The sequence below is a fragment of the Apodemus sylvaticus genome, chromosome 17 (genome assembly GCF_947179515.1).
Source record: "Apodemus sylvaticus chromosome 17, mApoSyl1.1, whole genome shotgun sequence".
Classification (NCBI taxonomy): Eukaryota; Metazoa; Chordata; class Mammalia; order Rodentia; family Muridae; genus Apodemus; species Apodemus sylvaticus.
The window spans coordinates 48,487,273-48,509,193 of NC_067488.1; the positions used below are offsets into that span (position 1 = coordinate 48,487,273).

General features: G+C 53.5%; 1 protein-coding gene across 4 annotated transcripts; it reads right to left on the minus strand.

The window, feature by feature from the left end:
* Positions 1-735: 735 nt before the first annotated feature.
* Positions 736-18,064, minus strand: Sun2 (Sad1 and UNC84 domain containing 2). 4 transcript variants are annotated; one of them, XM_052160336.1, is made up of 18 exons: positions 17,836-18,064; positions 15,181-15,345; positions 14,267-14,457; positions 13,978-14,118; positions 13,153-13,248; positions 12,745-12,838; positions 11,714-11,787; positions 10,015-10,142; positions 6,926-7,180; positions 6,304-6,381; positions 5,855-5,898; positions 5,266-5,467; positions 4,759-4,980; positions 4,398-4,482; positions 3,915-4,030; positions 3,654-3,821; positions 3,410-3,502; positions 736-2,220 (listed from the first exon to the last, which is right to left on the minus strand). In XM_052160336.1, exons 2-18 carry the CDS (start codon positions 15,306-15,308, stop codon positions 2,107-2,109), a joined length of 2,229 nt encoding a protein of 742 aa, XP_052016296.1. In that variant the 5' UTR covers positions 15,309-15,345; positions 17,836-18,064; the 3' UTR covers positions 736-2,106. The 4 variants fall into 4 exon arrangements, with proteins under 4 accessions (XP_052016296.1, XP_052016298.1, XP_052016295.1 ...); XM_052160338.1 differs by having other exon boundaries at positions 5,266-5,431; positions 17,836-18,063; XM_052160335.1 differs by having other exon boundaries at positions 11,714-11,793; positions 17,836-18,063.
* Between the last annotated feature and the right edge of the window lie 3,857 nt (positions 18,065-21,921).

The window sequence follows — 21,921 nt, forward strand, 5'->3', positions numbered from 1 at the left end:
GGAGTCACCTCAAGCTTGGTGAAGCATCAGGGCATCTCCCCCAGGACCTGGCAGAGCCTGGCCCTTCAGGAGACACCTCTAACAGCCTGAGCCCCTCTGCCTGAGTTTAAGACAGGAAAGCCCCCTCACCTCCTCTTCCTCCTCCACAGAGGTGCTCTTTTGTTTTGTTTTTTAGAGACAGGGTTTCTCTGTGTAGCTCTGGCTGTCCTGGAACTCACTCTGTAGACCAGGCTGGCCTCAAACTCAGAAATCTGCCTGCCTCTGCCTCCCAAGTGCTGGGATTAAAGGTGTGCGCCACCACTGCCCGGCCCACAGAGATGTTCTTGACAGCTCCTAAAGCCATCTCATTTCCCCCTGGCAGTCCTCAAATCTAGAAAACACTGGAGTGGACCTTAGCTGGGGTTCCAAGTTTGTCCAGTTTTTTTTTTTTTTTTTTATGATTTATTTATTTCATGTATGTGAGTACACTGTAGCTGTCTTCAGACACACCAGAAGAGGGCATCAGATGCGATTACAGATGGTTGTGAGCCACCATGTGGTTGATAGGAATTGAACTCAGGACCTCTGGTAGAGCAGTCAGTGTTCTTAGCCACTGAGCCATGGTTTTTAGACAAAGGCCTGAGTCTCTGAGCATTAGGACTATGTCTAAGTACTGTGGTTTAGCTAAGAATTCAGTCCCTTGTATCCCCAACAACAGCTGAGTTGCTCTGTGACAACCAGAAAAAGCACAGTCCATTGATCCTGGGCATCCTTTATTTTTTGCATAGGCATAAATTAGAGTCTGGAGAGGTTTGTTTTGTTTTGTTTTGAAAGAATCAACAGTGCAGCATTTGTGACAGGAGAGCGCAAAACAAGCCCTGACTGAGGGCAGGGCTGTACAGGTGGCTATGTCACCAGGACACCTAACCAGGGCTCTGCTTGCCCAATAGCTCCTTCTGGCCCCTTCTGTAGACCAGGCAGGACCAGGCAGGACCAGGCCCTCTCAGAGCCAGGAACTAGAGACTAGGTAACAGCTGGTGCCCCTCAGAATGGGGCTAGAAATCAAGCCTGTAGCTTTTTCAGTTAAAAACAAAAACAAAACAACAAAAACAGACCTTGGGAATTCTATATATAATACAGCAGGGTCATTCAGTCTAAAAGCCTCTTCGTCCTCCCCACACAAGGTACTTCTGCCAGCCTCCCTCTCTCTCAGCCCCCATCCAGCTGCCACCGTAGAGGCCAGAAAGGAAGAAATCTAAGCAAGAGCTAGCTGAGAGCACGAGGGAGTTGCTCTAGAGTGGACAGGGCCACTCTCGATGGCTGGGCTAGCGAGGCCCTCTACCTGACGTCTTGAGCCACACTGTGGCTATTGGCACTGGTCAGGAGAACCCCCTAAGTCATCGCCCCTCTCCTCTAGACAACCCTGCAGAATAGCCCCAAAGACAGGGCTAGGTCTCCCCGGGGGGTGGAAGGCTTCCTGTGGAGCACAGGCAGGATGCAGCAGGAATGGAAAACAGTAGGCCCCACATCAGGAGAAAAAGCAGTGGTCCCCGGCACTGGGAATCTCTTAGGTTGGCACAGACAGCAGTCCTCAGAGGCACACAGGAGCTGGCTTTGTCCCATTTGCAAGAACCCCAGGGATCCTATGAGCCATGGTACCTCCCGCATTGGAAGAGCACTGCAGCCTCTGAGTCCTTTACCAGGCACCTGCCAGGGACAGTCCCAGCTGCATAGTGCTAAGCACTGTCCTAAAAGGCCACACGACCCCCAGTTTATCTCTGGGGCTCTGGCTTGGTATGCCCATGGCTTTGGCACCTACCAGGAGTTCACCGGTGCCAGTCCCTCCACCTCACTTCCTGACTTGCAGTTCCCCAAAGTATGCTACATATATATACCCTGATAGGCGCTAGCTCTGGGGGGAGATTAAGAGAGGCACAGGAACCTGTGGGCAACCTCCAGCTGCTTGGCTTATGCAGGGCCCTACATGCTGCCTTGCTCCTGCTCCTGGTAGTCAGCGCAAGCACGTGCAGGCAGCGGTGGGTGCTGTGCGCCTATTCTCAGAGCAGGGGTGGATGCTGGGACGATGAGCTTCCCATGTGGCTAGCAACAGGCACAGATCTAAGAAGACTAGTGGGCGGGCTCCCCGTGCACCCGGAAGCGGTAGACGCATGTGTATTCAGGGTGGCCCCAGTTGGTCAGGATCCGAAGCTCCACAACTTGGTATGTGGCCATCTTAGAGCCCTAGGGAGAAAAGAGGGGTTCAGTGTCACAGAATCCTTCGACACCTCAGTAACAGAAGGGGTGCAGCAGCCAGATGTCCACTGCCCTGGGATCATAACAAAATCAAATAACAGAATTTTAAAAAGTGAATTTTTTCTAAAGTTTCTGTTTCCTGGAACAGAATTTCCAGGCCAAAGGCCCTGGGGGACTTCGGGGTTCCTAAGTGTCACTACCCACATGAGCTGGCCTTTGGGCCATATGAGAACAGTCGAGTACCGAGGACCGGCCCAGTTCATCTAAGACAGGTGAATTCCTCCCCTGTCATAGAATGTTCATAGGACGCTTACGGACACAGTGCTTTTTTCTCACCTATCTAGCCTGTACTCTATGCTTAAAGCTATAGTGTTATAGGACTGAAGAACTGGGTCAGTTAGGAGCACTGGTTGCTCTTCCATGTAATCCAGGTTCAATTCCCAGCTTTCATTTTTTTAAATTATTTATTTATTTATTTATTTATTTCACAAGTACACCACCATTGCTTTCTTGAGACACCCCAGAAGAGGGAACCGGGCCCAATTATGGATGGCTGTAAGCCACCATGTTGCTGGGAATTGAACTCAGGACCTCTGGAAGAGCAGTCAGTGCTTAACCACTGACCTGTCTCTCTAGCCCAATTCCTAGCATTCATATGGCAACTTGTAATTGTCACTCTGGTTCTAAGGGATCCAAAGCCCTATTCTGGCCTCTTAGGACACCAGTACACAGATGGTGCATAGACATATAAACCAGCAAAATACTCATACACACAAAAGAATGTTAAATAAAAAGGATTAAAATAAACTGACTTATATCCCTAGCTCCAGAATCTGCCTCTAATAGGCCTAGGAGACCTGACACTTGCATGCCCTCCCTGAGGCCCTCGCTGTCTGCACAACAATCATCTTGAACACCTTCACAGTCACTTCCTTGTCACGACCCTTCCTTAATAAAACTCACTTCAGCGGAGCCCCTGATCAGAAAGCTCTGGATGCTGTCATCTGTGTCACTGCAAGGAGAGGGTCATGTCCACCCTACACCCTAAAGTAATGGAAGGGTGGGAAGACAGGCCCATCCCTGAATCCTCTGCCTGGCAGTGCAAACACTGGATCCTGGAAGATGTCTGCTGTTGACTGGGAGTGTAGGTACCATCACACACGCATGCAGCCTGTACCTGGAAGTAGAAGGTCTGGATGGGCTCCCCATCCTGGTCGTAGGCAAACGTGCCAAGAAGCGTCCCTTCCTGCTGCAGGTCTTCATCGAAGCCCTACAGAAAAGCATACGGGGGAGTCGGAGGGTCACCTCACTCACACCATGGTGTCTTCCTGTCTCCCTGGCTCTCTCCTTTAATCCCTTCACTGCCAGAGCCACCTCAGTGTACTTCCCAGTAGAGACCCCAATGAAGATCAGGTACTCACAAAGACAGAAAAGTCCTTGGGAGCACTGGAGATAGTGCTGTTGGGTGACAAGGCCTTGGGCACGTGCTCTAAGGTGACGGCTGTGGGGCGGATACGAGCAGAGAGGCGGACCACTGCGAAGCCCTGGGGCCCCTGGAAGGCCCAGCAGTTGCCTGGGTGTACATCTGGCTGGAAGGGGTGGAAAGAATGTCAGAAGAGGGTCTCTAATCCAGCTGTGGCCGGCTGAGACAGGCCATTCCCCACTGTGTCCTGAGTGCCCACCTGCAGAATGACCCGAGGTGACTGGGAGTGGTACCACAGGGGGATGCCAAAGAGACTGAGAAGGGCTGTCTTAGTCTCATACGTCTCAGAGCAGCGGGTGCTGATAACACTGGCTCCTGTCTCAGGAAAGAACGATTTTAAAACTCACGGGGTAGGGGGGTGGGGGTGGGGGGAGTAAGTTTGAGTGGTGGTTCCAGGGCTGAAGAGGCGGCCAGGGAAGAGACTGCAACTGCTTGTCTCCAAGAGCATGGGGACAAGTCCCTCAGGCAGGCCCACCCCTTCTCTAACCCAGTCCCACAGAGCCATTTCCAGCCGGGGGTCCACTCAGTGGCTCACGGCTTCCCTCAGCCATCCCTGGCCTTGGATGGGAGTCTAGTCTGTGCTGGTCTCAAGCGTTGTGTGCTTAGCACTGTGCTGCCTGCAGACCTGGGGTCTAGCCGGTGTAGACCAAGGTAAGGTGAAGTGACAGCGGGCGGCACACACCTCCTGATTCCAAGGCGTAGTCCACCATTCCAATCCGGTCCTCGCTGTAGCGCTGCAGGGCCTGCTTGACGATCTGGTGCACTTGCTAAAACATGCCCCAGGCAGACATGGGATGTGAATGGGGCATAATAGGTACTGCATGCATATCCACGGACTGGCCCTGCTGCACTGGCACCAGTGGTACCCAAGCAGGTTTTTTACACTCCCACCACCCACTCTGGGTCAGAAATATGCACGCGAACTTCCAGGCAGGAGGGTCCATCATGTCCTAACACACATGAAAAGCTGGCAGTGTAAGACTGACCAGGTCTACAGCTTCCAGGGGAGAAAGCAGCTCTTTAGGAGAGTGGTCACCCCTTACCTCCTCTGTCACCCCGACTACGCCTTCTCTCTGCAGGGTCTGTCCCAGAGCGGCTGCGGCCTCCCGGGCTGACTTGCCCTGCATCTCAGCCAGACTGGCAAGGATCTTGTTCTCCAGCTCCTGCAGCTGAGCATGCATCTCATCTCTCTGCAGGAGCCCGCTGCGGGCCCCCCTATCTCGGAGAAGGAACTGGCTGATCCAGGCAGGGAACTGGGACTCCACCTACGGACAAAGGCAGTGTCATCAGAAGCTTGCAAGAATGGCAGGAGACAGCTGTGACAGGGTGGGTGGGCTGTCACTGGAGGAGGAAGCAGAGCTGGAAGAGAAGGCTGGAGTCCCTGGAAGAGATGGTAGAGGGTCCCCCCCAGAACCCAGGCCTGCATCAGATCAGCTATGCACGTGCCTCCACAACCACAGGCCAGACACTGCTCCAGATGACAAGCCTCTCGTCCCAGGTGGGTGGTCTCGGGAGGGGGATTAGCAGGGCTCAGGGCACTCCCCACTCACATCAGCCCTGACAGCCTGGATCTTCTGTGGCAGCAGGCCCACTTCATCTGCCACCGAGTTCTGCTTCAGAGTCAGAGCAGCCAGCTCCTCCCGCAGGCTGGCCAGCTGGGCTTCCAGCCGTCCCAGCTCCTTCACAGAGCTCTCCTGGAAGGCCTCCTGGGTCATGCTAGTTCCAGATGGAGGGAAGCAGGGTAAGGCCATGCTGAGGAAGGACGAGGAATCCCTGACTGACTCCTTCCATAAGGCGGATGCCCTCACTGTGTGTGAAGGAGCTGGGCTGCCCTTGGAGTCTGGCCGTAGAGCATAGCCTGGGACAGGACTTGCCTGTCTCACAGCTAATTCTGGCCTGATTCTCTAGGCCTGGACAGCTCAGTTCAGCCTGCCATGCTGTCATAAGAGCAGCTGGCATGGAGAAAAGACCAGCCCACAGCCCCAGTTCCACTGCTGTGCCTGTCCCTGCCTCCCCAGGTCCTACCACTTGCCTTGTACCCTAGGAGCTATAGGCAGGATCCTAAGCTAAGACTAACCAACCAGGCAGGATCCTAATGGGCGGCAGGCAAGCAGGCCGTGGCCAGATGGCTGCCGTTACCTTTGCCATTCTGTCTTCAACTGCTGGACACGGGCTTCAGACTCCTGGGAGCAGAAGAAGGGACAAGGATAAAACCTGATGAGTTCAGAGAAGTCTGAGGGCCTGTTCTATGTGGGAGTGTTTGCTTAACCACAGCTCTATGAGGGCCTCCCAGCCCTTTCAGCAAAGATCAAAGCAGACGAAATCCTGTGCTCTCAGCCCTTGTCAGATTCATTCCCATCTAGGTAAGTCTATGTTCACTGAGCACAAACACAATCAGCACAAGTACCATCTTTGCCTCGTGTGCATCCCAGTGTCACTGTGGTGCATCTATCTGTGGCAAGTTCAGGCCCTCGAGAAGGCATGAGACTGCCCCCTCTCAGCATCCCAGCAGTATCCATGGTAGAGCCAAGGTGAGATATAAGTTTGGGTGAGACCCCAGTGCAAGGCTCCATGCCCAGCCCACTGACCTGCGAGGCCTGGACAATCTTCCTGAAGAGATCTTCTGAGTCCTGGTGATGCTCTGCCCTCAGGGTAGACAATTCTTCCTACCAGATATGACAATTAATTGTTTTGGGTGTTTTTTTTCTTGTTCTTTTGAGGCAGTATCTCTCTCTTAGATCTGACTGTCCCAGAACTCCCTTGGTAAACCAGGCTGGCCTCAAACTCAGAGACCTGCCTGCTTCTGCCTCCCGAGTGCTGGGACTAAAGGTATGCGCCACTACACCAAGAGGGTTTGCCAGTTGCCCTAGGAGGAACACTTGTCACTAGACATGGTCTAACTGGGGTCCTACCAGGGTTTTTTTTTTTAAACTTCCAAGTTTCAGCTCCTGGTCTTATACTACAAGTCTGAAATATGAGGAGCCCAGCTGTGCCTTCCAAGTCACTGTGTCAGCCGGGTGCAGGGACTCTCACTGTGTGAGACGATTACCTTTGTCTTAACAGGGTACCTGGAAAATGGCCCTAAGTGGCACACTGCTGTCTCTCCTAGGCCCCGTTGGGCCACCTACACCTCACGTGACTGTCAGGGTTTTCTATGCATGGCCTTTACCAAATGTGCAGCCCCACCCCGAGGCAGCGATGTTCTCCCACCTGGATACGAGCCACTGTGTCCCTGCGCAAGTCCTCCTTCAGGGCAGCCTCACGGCGGCTCACCAACCCTTCTAGGAGAGACAGAGTATCTTCATGGCTCAGGCTACTGCCTCCTCCATGGCCAGCAGCCCCCTGCCGCAGCTCCAAGCGTTCTAGTCGTATGGCCTCCTTCTGCCAGTTGGAGGAAAACTCAGCAGCAAGAGCCTCCAGGCGCCGCTCCAGAGAGTGAACCCGGGAGAGAATACGCTGCTCAGCCTGGTGGGGCCGAAGGGAAAGAACAGAGGTGTGGGCCCAGGGGAGCAACACAAGGAGGGAAAGAACAGAGGTGTGTGTGGGCCCAGGGGAGCAACACAAGGCTGCCTCAGTATGGCCCCTGAAACACCTTGCAGAGAGAAATCCCAGGGGCTCCTGACTGCACAGCTGGGACATGGCAGCTGGGCATAGTGGCACAGGCTGTTAATCCCAGTACTTGGGAAGCAGAACAAGTGGGTCTTTATGAGTTCAAGGCCAGCCTGTTCTGCAGAGGGAGTTTCAGGACAGCCAATTCTAGTGAAACTCTCGCTAGGAAAAACCAAACAGGACAAACCTAGCTGGGACATCTCCTGCATTTGGCAGGAGATGCGCACGTGCATTGCAGGAGGGCCACCGCCTCCAGCCCCTCAACATGTTGTCATCATCAGATCCCAACGTGGAGGGAAACGTGGCTGGGAGAGGGAATCTGAGGGACTGGCCAGGAAAATTTTGTGAATTTGTAGGTCACAGGGGTCCAGCTAGGCAGACCCCCCGCCACCTCATGATCTGTATAAGGTGGGGGAGAGGCAGCTTTTGGCTTTCAAGTGCTTTTGCTCTTCCATAGATAACTATACCCAAGAAGGAAATGTTTGAAAACTTTGCGTTTTCCTCATTTAAATGAATGCCCTAGAGAAGATGTAATGACAGCCATTCAGCCGATGGTGACACCTGACAGTGTGTCATGGATGTGAGGGTTATTGTTGGCCAAACAGCAAAATCTTTGTCGAGGGAAATTACAAAACACAATCTACCAACTGTCCCTTAAAGGACAAAGGACTTTGGGGCAGAGGTCTTGGGTTTTAGACGTTTAGGCAGTGAGCACAGGACCCCACCCCAGCCTGCCCAGCCCCGCCCTGGCCATCACCTCTCCCAAGCAGCTGTCTTCACTGAGTCTTCCCACAAGCAGATCCCAGCTGTGCTCTGCTGGCCTTGCTTCCCCTTGTCACATGAAAAGTGGCCCAACACTGAACTGCCACTCATTTCTTCAAGAATAGATTTTAAAAGGAATTTTCAGATGACAGAATATGCCATCACTTTAAGAAATAAGATCATACTGTACTGGAGCATATTTAATGTGTGGCAAGCCTAATTCAGCTGATACAGGCAGAATTCACTTCACTAGAGGACTAAGAGTGTGTGTGTGTGTGGGGGGGGGGTGTTTGTTTTGTTGAGAAAGGGACTTACTCTTAGTCCAGACTGTCCTGCAGTTTACTATGTAGCCCAGGCAGAATGCAAAGACATATGATTCCCCCGCCTTAGCCTCCCAAGTGCCAGGACTACAGGTGTGAGCTACCATGCCCTGCTAAGACCCAGAGGTTTGTATGTATGCCATATTCTTGTGTGTGGTATAAGCATGTTTGTACAGAGAATATCTTGTGTATTGTATGGATGCATCACGTGTCAATTAAAAAGCTTATGGCCTATGGCTTAGGCAGGAAATAGAGGTGAGATATCTGGAAGGCAGAAAGAATTCTGGAATAGGACAGGTGTAGGAGATCAGCCTGGGGATGATGTGAGGAGACAGGATGCAAGGTACCCAAGCACAGGTAACATTCAGCCACATGGCAGAATGTAGGTTAAAATAATTAGGTTATTTTAGTTACGATCTAGTAAGAGAAGATACTAGCTATACGGCCTAAGTATTTTGAGTCTGAGTCTTATTTCTAGGAGCATGGGACTGGGAGGAAGAACCAGATCTTAACTTCAACACATGTGTGCACATGTTTGTGTATATGTGCACATGGATGTGCAGTATACTTGCTTGTGCATGCACAAGGGGAGGCCAGAGGTTGATATTAGATGTCTCCCTCTATGGCCTTCCACCTTGTTTTTTGAGTCAAGTCACTGAACCCGAAGCTTAGGATTTTGGCTAGACTGACTAGACAGCAAAGCCTGGAGATCCACCTGACTCCACCCAGCACCCAGCACCCGGTTACAGGCCTGTGCTGTCATACTGGTGATATGACCTCAGGTCTCAGAACCGCACCGCAAGCATGTTGTATGCTGAGCCAGCACCCCAGCCCTGGTACAGAGTTTCAGGTGACCTGCATTTCTAGTACATTCCGGTTATACATGCACAAGTCACCCTCAACTGTCAGGCCCCTGAAGAGCACACCCTAGACCTGCCCTAACCTAAGACCCTGACCTCTGTCTCTCACCCTGTGCCGCAGCCTCTGCAGTGACCGAGCACGCTGCCTGCTGGAGGTTCTTCCCTCTCCTTGCCCCCCTCCTAGCCTCTGCTCTGGTTCTGCTTTTGCTTCCCAGGTCCCAGCTGGCCTGGGTTGTTCCCTTCCTAGAACACAGCAGAATTGCTATGGGAGCAAGCCCAGGCTAGCCTGACAGGTGAACGAAGGTCAGGCGGGGGCAGTTGTTCCTATGAGGGCCTGGGCCAGCTGCCCACTAAGCAACTAGCACAGACTGTCCTGCCATAGCCCAGAAGGGCCCACTGGTCCCTCCAGACTCACAGCTACTATGTACTTGAGGTCTTAAGCCACAGTGTAAGCTGGGGGAGGAGTGGGAGGTACCTGGTCAGGATGTTACACACACACAGAAGCCTTGGCAATATGGAGAAATCACATTGGGAAGCTACAAGACCGTTTGCCAGCCCCTTCCTTCTGCTTTCTGAGGATGGACATAACTTTTGGGTTGTTGGGCCATGTTTAGAGGAAAGTTAGCTCCCCCATGACCACAAACAGCCCAGGAAGGGTGTTGCAGTTTTCTGGCTTTGTGTGACTTCTCCAACTTGCAAAGCCAGGCTGGAGAAGTCAGCTACCCACCCTCAGCACCCTCAGACTCACCTGGAAGTGGGGAGAGGCATCTCTGGATTCCCACACCTCCGGCTGCCTCCTGCTCTCCTTTGCTGCCCACCAGGAGGCCACAGCAGGTTGCAATGTCTGTAGCCCTAAGGGGTAAAAATGCCAAGCACCTAGGCAGAGGGAGAGAGTGCTTAGAACCTTCTTGGTCACAGCCTGTGTCGCTTTGTGAGCCTTGCTCTACCAGAGGTGGAAGTGACAGCCCACGGCCTCAGGGCACCTTCATGCCCACCCCTCACTCCTAGTGTCCTCACTCACTCAGCAGACAGTTAGACTCAGGAGAAAGCACCTTCCTTTACTACTTACAGCTTCTCAGGAGTGGAGCCCAGGCCCTGATGGACGCCCTCACGGCTCAGTGAACAGTCCCCTGGGAGCTCTGACAACAACTAGCAGTGACTGCCCCGCCCAGAAGGGTTAGCTGGCTTGAGTGGCATTTGTGAGTGGGTTCCCTGGCTGGGCATCACAGAGAACACAGCACCCGCTTCACGGTGCAGGGCCCAGGACTGGGGCCGGAGACTGCTGCCGTAGAGAAATGGCCTAATTTCACATTCGCCTCTTATCGGTGTGAGCAGGGAGAGGAAGGGAACATACACAAGACACACTAGGCCTGAGGCCCAAGCGGACATGACCACACTGCCTGAGCAGGTCTGTGCCCTCTCGCCTCCCATCTCCACGTGCTCTGGCTGTGACATCGTCTCTATCGACCATGAGGAATTGGTGCAGCTCAGACTGAGCTGTGCTTAACACCTGGGAAAGGGCTGGCAAAGTAAACACTGCACAGCCGTGAGTAATAAGATAATGTTATTTTAAGGGTGATGCCCAGTTTCCACTGAGTATGAACAAGTTGTTCTTGTAATGGGAAACAAAAAGGAAACCAACATTTGGAAAAATGTCCTGCCCTCTTTATTAATAAAAGAAGCCGGATGATGGTGGCACACTCCTTTAATCCCAGCACTCAGGAGGCAGAGGTCACCCTGGTGTTCAGAGTGAGTTCCAGACAGTCAAGGTTGCAGAGAACCCATCTCAAAAAAAGAGAAAAAAACAAAAAAGAAGTACAAGACTATAAAACCAAACCAACTCTCTCTAAAAAAAAAAAAAAAAAAACCACACTAACAAAGCATTGCGGCTGCAGTTGTTGAAAGTGAGCCTAGGTCTACACAGCCAATTCACATGAAACCGGAAACCCAGTTAAACTGTCCAATGAGAAAGCGGAACACACAAGACAAAGACAAGAAGGTCCTGTGCAGGCACAACCGGGCAGAGCTGTGGGTAGGCAGTTCTTACAGTCTTAGCCAGTGCCTTTCTGGCTGTTTCTAGCTTAAAGACAGCCAAAGGTTTCACTTGATCTTGTAAAAACAATCCAGTCACACAGACTCTGTCCTGATTTGGAACAGAGGGAAATAGCTGCTCCTAATAATAGCTCTGAGTTCTTGCTTGCTACCCAGAAAGTGGCTGTTGGGGGCGTGTTCCTCCCAGAAGCTCCCTGTACTAGGGCAAGAGCAAGGGCAGGAGCTGAGGCTTCCCCTCAGCCCTGGGGCACTGTCAGACGGGCAGCCTGAGTCAGCAGAGGGCGTCCGTGGGGTGGGACTGGGCGAGGAGAAAGTCAGACCCAGTGCTCTGCATGGCCCCAACTCTGCCACACCCTCCCTTGCCTTTAGCTCCCCTCCCTTCCACCCCTGCTCACCGTAGGTCAGACCAGTCAGGAGTAGCAAGAGCAGAAGGAACCACAGAAAATTCTTCAGGTTCAGCGAGAAGTACCTGGACCTCAAGGGGACAGACAGAAGGCAGACGTCAGTGGGATCTGGGACTTTTCTAGAATTCTGAACTAGAGTTAAAACATGTACCCTTGGGCTTCCCATGGGACCGAGATCAGACAGGCCACTAGAATGGTACTTGTAAGTTATAGGAAAACTTTGGTTCTATGAACTTTAAATTTTATTTTAAGTGTGTGTGTGTGTGTGTACACATATGTGTGTGTGTGTGTACACATATGTGCAGATGAGTGCAGGTTCTTTCAGAGTCCCTTAAACTACGTTGTGAACCACCATGTGGATGCTAGGAATTGAACTCTAGTCCTGTGGAAGTGCTCTCAAGTGCTGAGCTAAGCCTCCAGCCACACCACCTCACCCCACATATATATTTTTGCAGCAGGGTTTTGATAGGTAGCCCAGGCTGACCTGGACTCCCCATGTAGCTCAGGCTCTCTAGCCATGCTCCCTAACATGGACTTAGCAGAGGTGCCCTGACCCCCTCCTGGTCTAGCCTGTGTTCTCTGCCCAGGGGACAGTCTTTAACCTCTGTCCTGCTGGTTTGGGAACTTGGGGAATGACCCCACAGCACCCTCAGACAATATCTCTTCATGACATCTGATCATGGGCAGGACTTCCGGGATGTAGCCTGTCACAGGGGCAGGAGCAGGACTTCTGAGACCCCCCCCTCCACTTTGGGTTAGTGCCTCACAGTTTGCTGGTGGGAGCAAAGCCACCATTCTGAGGACTGGAAGGGTCTGGTTGTTCTTAGGAAGGATCTAGGTGAAGCAAGAACCTGTGCCCAGAGTACTGCTAGAAGGTAAGCAACTAGGAGGGAAAGCCTGCCTGAGCCCAAAGCTATGTGTAGCCTGGGAAGTCTTCACAACCACATTCAAGCTTAGATGTTCTGCCAAGCCCCATGGTACCAGGCCTTTCTGATCCTCCATCAAGGCTGGGTCTCACTCACCTGGTTAGGACGAAGACATCCAAGAGGGAGGCAGCAGTTGTCAGGCGGTACCAGGTGGTGCCAACCCACCAGTAGAGAAGACCAAAGAGGCGGCCTGAAAAGTGGCCGTTCAGCCTAAGACTTGGTTGTATTTGCACACCGCCCTTCCCCACCTGCGTGCTCCCTTGCCCAACCCTTGCCGAGCCCCCCTTGTCCCACTCCACGGTGACCACCTTCCAAGCCCACCTGCCCTGTCAGATATAACAGCCTGTTCTGAGGTAGCCCCTGCTCAAACCTGCTAGGGGGTTCCCATAGCCTTTGGCTCCCAGGGGTTAGGCCCCGACTCTGTAGCCTCGGTACCCAATCACAGACACAGTAAGAGTGGCTGCCGCAGAGTGCGAAGTTGTCTGGCACACAGCGAGCACACACCTGGGAAAGTCACCAGCGTCCAGACCAGGGAGCCGGCCCGAGATGCAGCACTCCGTAACCCTGACCCTGAGCTGTGCGGCTCGGAGTCCGTGTAGCCTGCGGGGAAGGGAAGGAAAACAAACAGAGCTCCTCAACAGCACTGATTCCTCAGAGCCGCAGAGCAGACGTGGAACCTGATTTCTCCTTGAGCTGAAGCCACTCATCCCCCCGGCCCAGCACACAGTAAGTCCAGGAATGTTCGTGAAGTGATGGGAAGCTTCCAACGTCTTTTTCCTGGTGCTGGGGGTTCAAACCTAGGACCTGCGCTTGCTTTAGCACTGTGCCTCCTGAACTAAGTCCCCAGGCCTTGACATTTTACTTTCCCTTTGCATCCTTGCCTTGCCAACAATCTCTAGGCACTGCTCCGATGTGTATCAGAAATCACCGAGTATTAACCATGCTTGAGCCCCAGTAAAAACTGCCTAAAATGTAGTGGTGTGGTTCTGGGTCACTCACAGACCAGTGGAGGAGAATCTACAGACACAATAGTCCTAGGGGAGGGACAGCTTGGTCCAGAAGAGAGAGCTTTGGTGTTGAGACACCCAGTAAGTTGTGCACATGCATACACACACACACACACACACACACACCTTCCCAAGGCCGCATGTTTGCTAGGCAAGATCTCTACTACTGAAACTCTATCCCCAGCTCTCTCAGGGAAGCTGTGAAGTGTCCATGGCCCATGACATGTGAGGTCATCTCATCTCACACTGTCAGGGTGCCCCTTGCCCTCTGTCCCCTGTCATCCTAGAGCCCACTCACATGAGGTAACAAAGCAGCACCTACCTGCAAGGTCATCCTCTGAAGAATAGCCTGAGGAAGAGCCGAAGAAGTCCTCTGAGGCCTTGCTCCCTGTGGTGAGCCCGTTGGCTTTGCTGCTCTCAGATCCGCCTGTTACTCTCCTCCTCCTCCCCCGAAGGTCCTCACCTGGCAGGAGATGGGGGCTCTGCTGAGCGCCCACAGCCTCCACCCTGGTGGGCCTGGAGCTGAGGGGTCATCCTCTGAGGGACCTTGGGAACACTAAGGGGAAGGGCTTTGGAGAGCAGGTCTCGGGAGTGAGATCTGGGTTACTCACTCCAGTAGGGCTCACTGTGGAGGTGGTCATCCAGGAGGGCGCTCCTGGCGAGGGATATAGCCCGGGGGCTGCCTATGTAGGACTCCCGAACCATAGATTCGCTGTAGTAGGAGGTGTGGGAGTCAGAGGAGGGTCCCAACTGTGGAGCTGGTGACAGGCGCTTCATGTTGCTGGATTTCCTCTTCAAAGTCCTGTGAGTGAGACAGCCATGAGGGGAGAGGCGGGGTGAGCCCAGCCAGGACGGGAGAGCCAACAACCCTGGCGAACTCATTTTGTGTGGGAAGGCCTTGCTGCCAGGCGCCCAACAACCCAACTAGTTCCAGCACAGTATTTCTCTGCTCCCAGTATCTACCGCTGAACCTCACCAGAGATGAACAAGCTCATCAGGGAGAGACAGGGACAGTATCCAACTCAGGTGTCTAACTTCAAAGCCAAACATTTTCCCAGGCTTCCTAGGGGGACTTGGTGTTTCCATAACCTACTGAAAATCTGGACAAACCTGACCTGGCCTCCCAGACCTAGCCAGAGCCTCAGGGGTTGCAGGGAGGCAGGATGACAAGGCGCGTTGTCCCAAGTCACTGGCCAGTGACTGAGGCTCTACAGATGGTGAGATGTGAGGTGAGGGCGGGCCTGGGGAAGGTGGCTGGGCCGCCACACCTGCCTACAGCCAACTGGTGCCGTGAGCCCAGCTTACAACTGTTTCCTGCCTGTCTTTTGTGTGAAGCTGCTTCTCCCCACTTCCTGTTCACTAAACCCCAGGCTGGGTGGCCCCTGCTCACAGTGGGTAGAAGGCAGCATCCTGGCTCCTGGCACCCTTACAGGGGTGAAGACAGACAGAAGCAACCCTCTTGACCAAGTATCTTGCCTCTACCCACAACAGCAGCAAAAGAGAGGGCGGCCTGCGCTGCTCCTACCTGAGAGGACTGTCTTTAAACACCGTGCTCTGGCTTCCTGCCACGGAGCTGGCACCGCTGCTGCTGCTGCTGCCACTATCGTTGTCATCCTGAGAGGAGCGCGTGAGGCGCTGGCTTCGTCTTGACATGATGGGGCAGGGTGGGGACCCTTCTCCTGAAGAAAGACTTTGGGGAGACAGGGCAACATATAAGGTGTGGGGCTGTGCTGGGAGAGACATAGATTCTGTGCACGTAGGCAAAGCAGCCCTGTGATCTAGGGCATCTCCTCGCACCCGTCTACCACCTGCCTTGGGGTTTACTTCAGACTCAGGGAGCTTCTTCCATGGCTCTTTTCACAGGGTTTCCTAATTGACAGGTTGCTTGTCGTAACCCTCCTTGGCACTGAGTTCTGTGGGGTCAGAATCAGGCCTTGCCCAGCTTCTGAGATGCAGCAGGGACAACACCTGACAGGCACTGCTTCCCGGGGTGTGCCCTCCAGGAAGTGCTTTATTCTCCCCACGTCCGGTCTCGTATGCATCGCTCCCCTTCCATGGGGCATACTTTCTCTTCCCTTTTTTAAGGATTTGTTTTTATGTGCATTGGTGGTTTTCCTGTCTGTATGTCTCTGTGAGGGTGTCTGATTCCCTGGAGCTAGAGTTACAGACAGTTATGAGCCACCATGTGGGTGCTGGGAATTGAACCTGGGTCCTCTGGAAGAGCTGCCAGTGCTCTTAACCTCTGAGCCATCTCTCTAGACTCCATCTTTTCCTTCTTTTTAGTCACAATCTCTGGTTCACAGACCCAGCTACATCCCGACTACAGAAACCCTTCCCACAATGTCCTGCTGCCCCTCAGCACACTGTGCTGTGACACCTTGATGTGACAATGACAATGATAAATGACTACTGGCTACCTAATTCCTTTCCTACTCATTAATGACCCCGGCTACAGCAAGGCGGCCAACATCACCCATCCACAGGGAGGAACCTGGGATGCTAGCCTCAGGCGAGAGCCAGGTCTCTCTGCTCAGACCTGACAGGCTTCAGGGCCTGGACATTTGCACTCCATCAGAAGGTTTGCAATTTGTTTGGGGCATGTTTCAGCTCCATATGCACATACTTGGAACATAGCTGTAAACTTCGTGGTTACACAGCGGTTACACAACGAATATTTGTTAACAAAGTAAGGCAGAAGTTGGAGCTGTTGTGTGGTGTTGCAGTCAGTCTGGCCTATAAGGACAGTCACAGTCACCACGTGGGGTGGGGTGAAACTGATAAGAAGGCCAAGGTGAAAAGACCTGGCCAAAGACAGCCTTCTACTCCATGAGTCAAGATAAACAAATCTTTCAGCGCTGGGACCCAATTTCAAATCTCAGAATAAAAACACGGTGTCTCTCCGAGCCTGGGCTAGCAGAATTACAAAAAACATCAGATCCCAAGCCCATCCAAATAGAGTTCCTGGTACTTGTAACTGGGTATTGCTTCTGATAGTCCTGGTGGATACTGACTTCTCTTGGTGGGAAACACATGCAAACTCAGACCACAGAAACCAGAAGGTCAGGTTCATCCAGCTAGAAAGACAAGTAGCCTCCTGTCTGGGCTAAATGGCACCTTCCCAGGTGGGATGCCCATCTGGCATCTTTCACTCTCTCTAACTGTTGTTGGTAAAGGGACCAACTGGTAGTAGCCAAAGCAGGAAGTTGCCTTGGTCCTGGGTTGTATTCCAGTCCTTATAAGGTAGTTCCACCCATGTCCACCACCCCCACCTGACAGCCCACACCCTCCACCTCTTAACCCCTGCCCTGCTGTAGCACAAGAAGCCTTTGCCAGGGGGAAAAAGAGTGCAACATGTTTATACAGTACCCACGCCACCGCTGTTGCAAGAATCTAAACGTTCTGAGGAGGTGGAGAGGTGGGGCACCGAGCACTGCTGGTGTGCCACCTCCCAGAACTCCCAGAGCTGTGTGGACCTTATCTTTATCTTCCATACTTCATCCTGTTGTCACAAAATAGTTTACCACAGCGGCCATCCAGGTTACACAAGATGACAAAGGTCTTCTGTGGGGAGCCGCTGGGATAGGCACTCTTCCATCCCGCCATTAGTTATAAAACCCTCAAATAAAACATCCTTTCCAATTTCAGAGCCTTGGCCCCTGAGACAGAGTCCCTGTCCTGAGGATTCTTATACGTGACATTTCCACTCCATTACTCCTGGGAAACAAAAAGTGCTCCAGGCGCTCACCCTCTGTCCGAGCTCTTAAAGTCACACCCCAGCGCGCGATGGCTTTGTTTTGTTTTGGTTGGGTTAGGCTGTTTTGGAACTGAGCTAAACGGGCCCTCCCCACACAACTGTGACAGGCGGCGGTGGAGCAGGCTGGGAACTTCCAGTGCCAGGACTCGGCCTGTGGCACTGGCCTGGTCCGGTTTGGGGCGGCTGGGTCTTGGCTGCCCTCCTCCCCGGAGGCTGCTGGGGAAGTCCCGCCTGGGGACAGCGCCCTCCCCGTGACCGCGATGCGTCAGGGCGCCGGCCCGCGAGTGTCCCGGGGCGTACGTCGCGCGGGGGTTGGAGTGGCCCAGCCTGGCCGGACAGAGTGGCGCAGGCCCGCGCTTCGGCCGGCCGGCGACCCAGGTCAGGCGGGCGCGGGGCCGTGGGAGGCGGGCCCAACCCGTTCTTTACCTTGCGTGGTTCTTCTTCCCGCGTCGGAGTCCCCCGGGCGGCGCCGCGCACTGGGCCGGCCCGGGCCCAGGGCTGGAGCTGAGACGCGCGCGGAGCAGAGACGCTGGACAGCGTGGGGTCGGTGAGCGGACAATGCGGCCGGCGGAGGCCCGCGCTGCGCGAGTGGGGCAGGGCGGTGCGCGCGTGGCCGAGTGTGTATGTGTGCGCCTGTCAGTCAACGCTGACAGCACACAAGTCATTGGCCGGGCCCAGCCGGCCCGCCCCGCCCTCCGTCGCCGCCCATTGGTCGATTTGAACACAAAGGCTCCGGCTCGGCCCGCCCTCCGCGTGGGCCCTGTAATCCGCGCGTGGGAGGCGGGGGCGAGTACGACCTCCTGGCTGTGGGACCTGAGCGTTCCCTTACGCACCCGTGCCCAGCACCCGTGCCCACGCGCGCGCGGCGCCTGGGCCCTAAAGGCTTTAGGTGCTGGTGCACACAGGGTGTCATGGAATTGGCCCCGGGAAAGGGTCCTTACACGGGCCCCGCGCTGAAGGATAGCGCGCGGGTGGTGTGGACGCTTGCCAGCGCCAGCTCCGTCTGCCCATTTTAAAGACAAGGGAAACAGGTCCGTGGAAGTTTTCTGGTTCTTATGTTGAACCCACCCAGAGGGAAAGTTGAGTCTAGAAGATTAATACTGTTTTAATTTTGAGGTTGAATTTTTAATTCCGAGATGGGCAGGCTACCCATCTTCCCCAACCACCTATTTTTGTTGTTGTTTTTGTTTATCTAAGACAGGATTTTACTGTCATTGAGATCCACCTACCTCACGTCCAGTCAGAAACCCCAAGTTTGACAGCAGCTTTTATTTTAAGGAACACACCGTCTACAGCCCGTGTGGCAAGAGAAGGTAGGGCTGGCGACACATTGTCCTACTTTCTTCCCTCTGGAATAAGTTCCTGACTCCACGGACCTGTCCCTTTCCACCCCATCCCCCCTCCAAAAAAGAAAAGATGAAGGAGTGTGACTGGGGATAAAACACTTCCGTTCAATCTCTTCTAAGGAAAATGAGATCCAGTGTCCTTCGCTTTAAAGTGCCAAGAAAAAAAAACTGGGACAAATAAGTGATAAAATAACAAAAGTTGGCATCGGAAGGCAATAGGAAAGTGGAGAAACACGAAAACCCTCATGTTGGATTGGTTCCACTGCCAGATAAAGCCAGACCCCCTTTCTAGACCTCCATTGTCCCATTGGAAATGGGGTGCTGCCTATCTTTACAGTATCTTTGGACAATTATGCTAACTAGTGTTACTTCTGAACAACTTATGCTTGCTGGGAACCGACGCCTACATGAACGCTGGACAGGAAAGACACTGACTGATTACAAGCCGCACCTAAGCAGGGGAGAGACTCCCTGCTGGGTCCAGGCTCACTCCGTGGGGTCTAAACCTCCAGTACAGAGCCTGCTTCCTCCACTCCCAGGTGCTGGTGTCTGTCTCGTGCCCATGCGCATGCGCTGGCTCCAGGCAACCGTTCCCGTGTATGCTGGGCCTCCACACGTCAAGGGTTGATAATCCTAGGTTTTATCATTGGATCTGAAATGGAAGGGCTTTTCAGACTTTGGAGTGAGATGATCCTGGATTATCGGGGGCCTTGAGACAAGAATTCATTTTAGGAAAAGGGATAGGGGAAAGGGAAGCAGTATGGCCTCTGAGATAGAGATCAAGGCCAGGAGTGGAGGAATGCCCACAATTGTCGGAAACCAGAAAGGACAAGGAATGGACTCTCCTGAGAAAGGGAGGGAGGTAGTGGGGCGTTGCCACGCCTTCATTATAGATGGGCTAGTGACCGATCACGGGTTTCAAGTCTACAGAACTATGTGGGAAAATACAATTCTGATGCTCTAAGTCACCAAGTGTATAGCCATTTGTCATAGCAACTATAGGAAATCAATGCAGGGTCGTAAAAAATTCTTGGCTTTGGTCATTCCAGGCTCTCAGGATTGTGGTGGGACCCCACCGTCTCCATTGTCATGACAGCCCCTATCCAATCTCTGAGAGACTTACAGACCTGTGTCCCTGTCATTTCTGTCTCTTGCCACTGCTCTGTCCCTTCTGGGGAGATCTGTCATTTGTAGGCAGCCATCTCTCTGTCACCCACTGGGTCCCTCACTACTTTGCTTTTTCTCTCATCATTCCGGTGTTGGGGAGGGGCAGAGACACCGTTTGCCCCAGGTAGAGGAAGATCCCAGGAAGACCCCGTCCACGAGAGTGGGGCCACATTCTGGTCTCTTCATCATTCTCCTTCCCCCCCCTCAGGTAGTGCCTTCCCCATTTTACAGCTCCGTGCAGGGACAGCACGCACGAGGGCTCTAGAACAATAATAAAGTTATGTTTTTACCCATGTGGGTGTAACGATGATACTCTATTATCATGTGTAATGCTTCTCTTGATTTATAAGAATCGACATGAACTTGATGTCCTAGCTTGGTCCTGCTGTTGTGATAAAGCACGGAAAGAGTGACTCGGAGAAGGGGAGGGGAGGGCGTCTCTGGCTCACGCGTCCTTACTGTAGTCCGCCCAGGAAAGTCAGGGCAGGAATTCAAGCAGGAGCAGAGGCAGGAACCATGAAGAACCGCTGCTTGCTGCGGTGCTGGGGTTCCCGCTGTTTCTGTTCTTATGCCTGGACTGCCTGGCTAGGGGCAGCACCGCCCACAGTGGGCCCTCCCACATCAATTACCAATCAAGAAAATGCCCCCAGAGACTTGCCCACCGTCCGTCTGGTGGAGGCAACCCCTCAGTTGAGGTTCCCTCTTCCTGGGTATGCTTAGGTTTGGGTCAAATCGACTTGGTGAAGTTGCCTGCACTAGACACACCGAGAGTCGGGGCTCAGTGGGGTGAGGCAAAGATTAAAGCACCCTTCCCAACACAGGCCCATGGGACGGTTCCTGGCTCCTGGCTCTCTTCTTGTCCAGGTGAGTGGAGGAAGGGTCATCGCCGAGGAGGCTGGTGGCCTTACGTAGCCAGGTGTCCTGCTTACTCACTCTGGACATGTCACTTAGCCTCTCTGAACTATTTTCTCTTTTTATAAAACATGAATGACAGCAATCATCTTGCTTGCCACACCAAGTGACTCTGGCCTTGAAGGAGTTAATGAACCCTTTTGGACTCTCGCCTCCCCTGTGAGGTCAGGCGGGGGAAAGGAATAGGCATTGTGGGGAGAGCCCACGGACCTTAGTTTGTCCTTGACCTACAGCCAAGCTTGGGGGCTTCCCTTTGCCACGCCCCACATGTGCTGGGATGAGCTGTGTGGCCCCGCCTGCTTGTGTCAAGGGACAAGAGCTCAGTACCTCTGTGGAAGGTCCCTTCTCTGCGCAGTCAAGGCCACCTCTACTGATCCCTGTCAAGGTCAGCTTCAGCCGCCAGTCAGGTGTTGGCGTCTGTCATTTAACCATCACAGACCAACCTGGCAGGGTGGGGACTTTCATGGCATGCTTCCTGGCTGCAGGAACACGTTTGGCAGCTAACGGAGGGGAGGACTCCTGAGAAACCTGGTGTCCCCAAGTCCCGGAGGCTGTTTCTCCGCCTCCTTGGGATCTGATGTAGGGTGTTGCTGCACCCCACCCAGCTGGGCCATGCATGGGGCTCCGGGCACTCTTTAATCCAACCATTCGAAGAGTTTGTTAGCAGGCACCAGCTCACTAAAGCCGTTTTATGGAAGGAGTGTGTTCCAAGGAGAAAGACGTGAGATGCAAGTTTCAGTAGGTGAGGGACGCAGGCCTCTGACTGAAGTGGGCACTCCCAGGTACACATCAGTTGGTCTAGACTCTTCGGAATGACAGTGTCTCTGTCATCCCTGACCCCACGCCTATTACAGTGCCAAGCTTCTAATAAATGCTAACTAAACACAGCTTCTAGAACTTCAATGACCTCACGCCCTGGCACAGCCTTCAGATGCAGAGCCCCTGTGGGCCTCAGTTTCACTCCCAGAGCCTTGCCTGTGGCCTCTCCTCAGGCCAAGCCTGGGCTTGGGCAGGGCTGGGGCCTGGCCTGCCCTTTCCCCTTTTCTTTGCTGACGAGGAGGAGATCCTGCCAATCATTCAGCAGGCA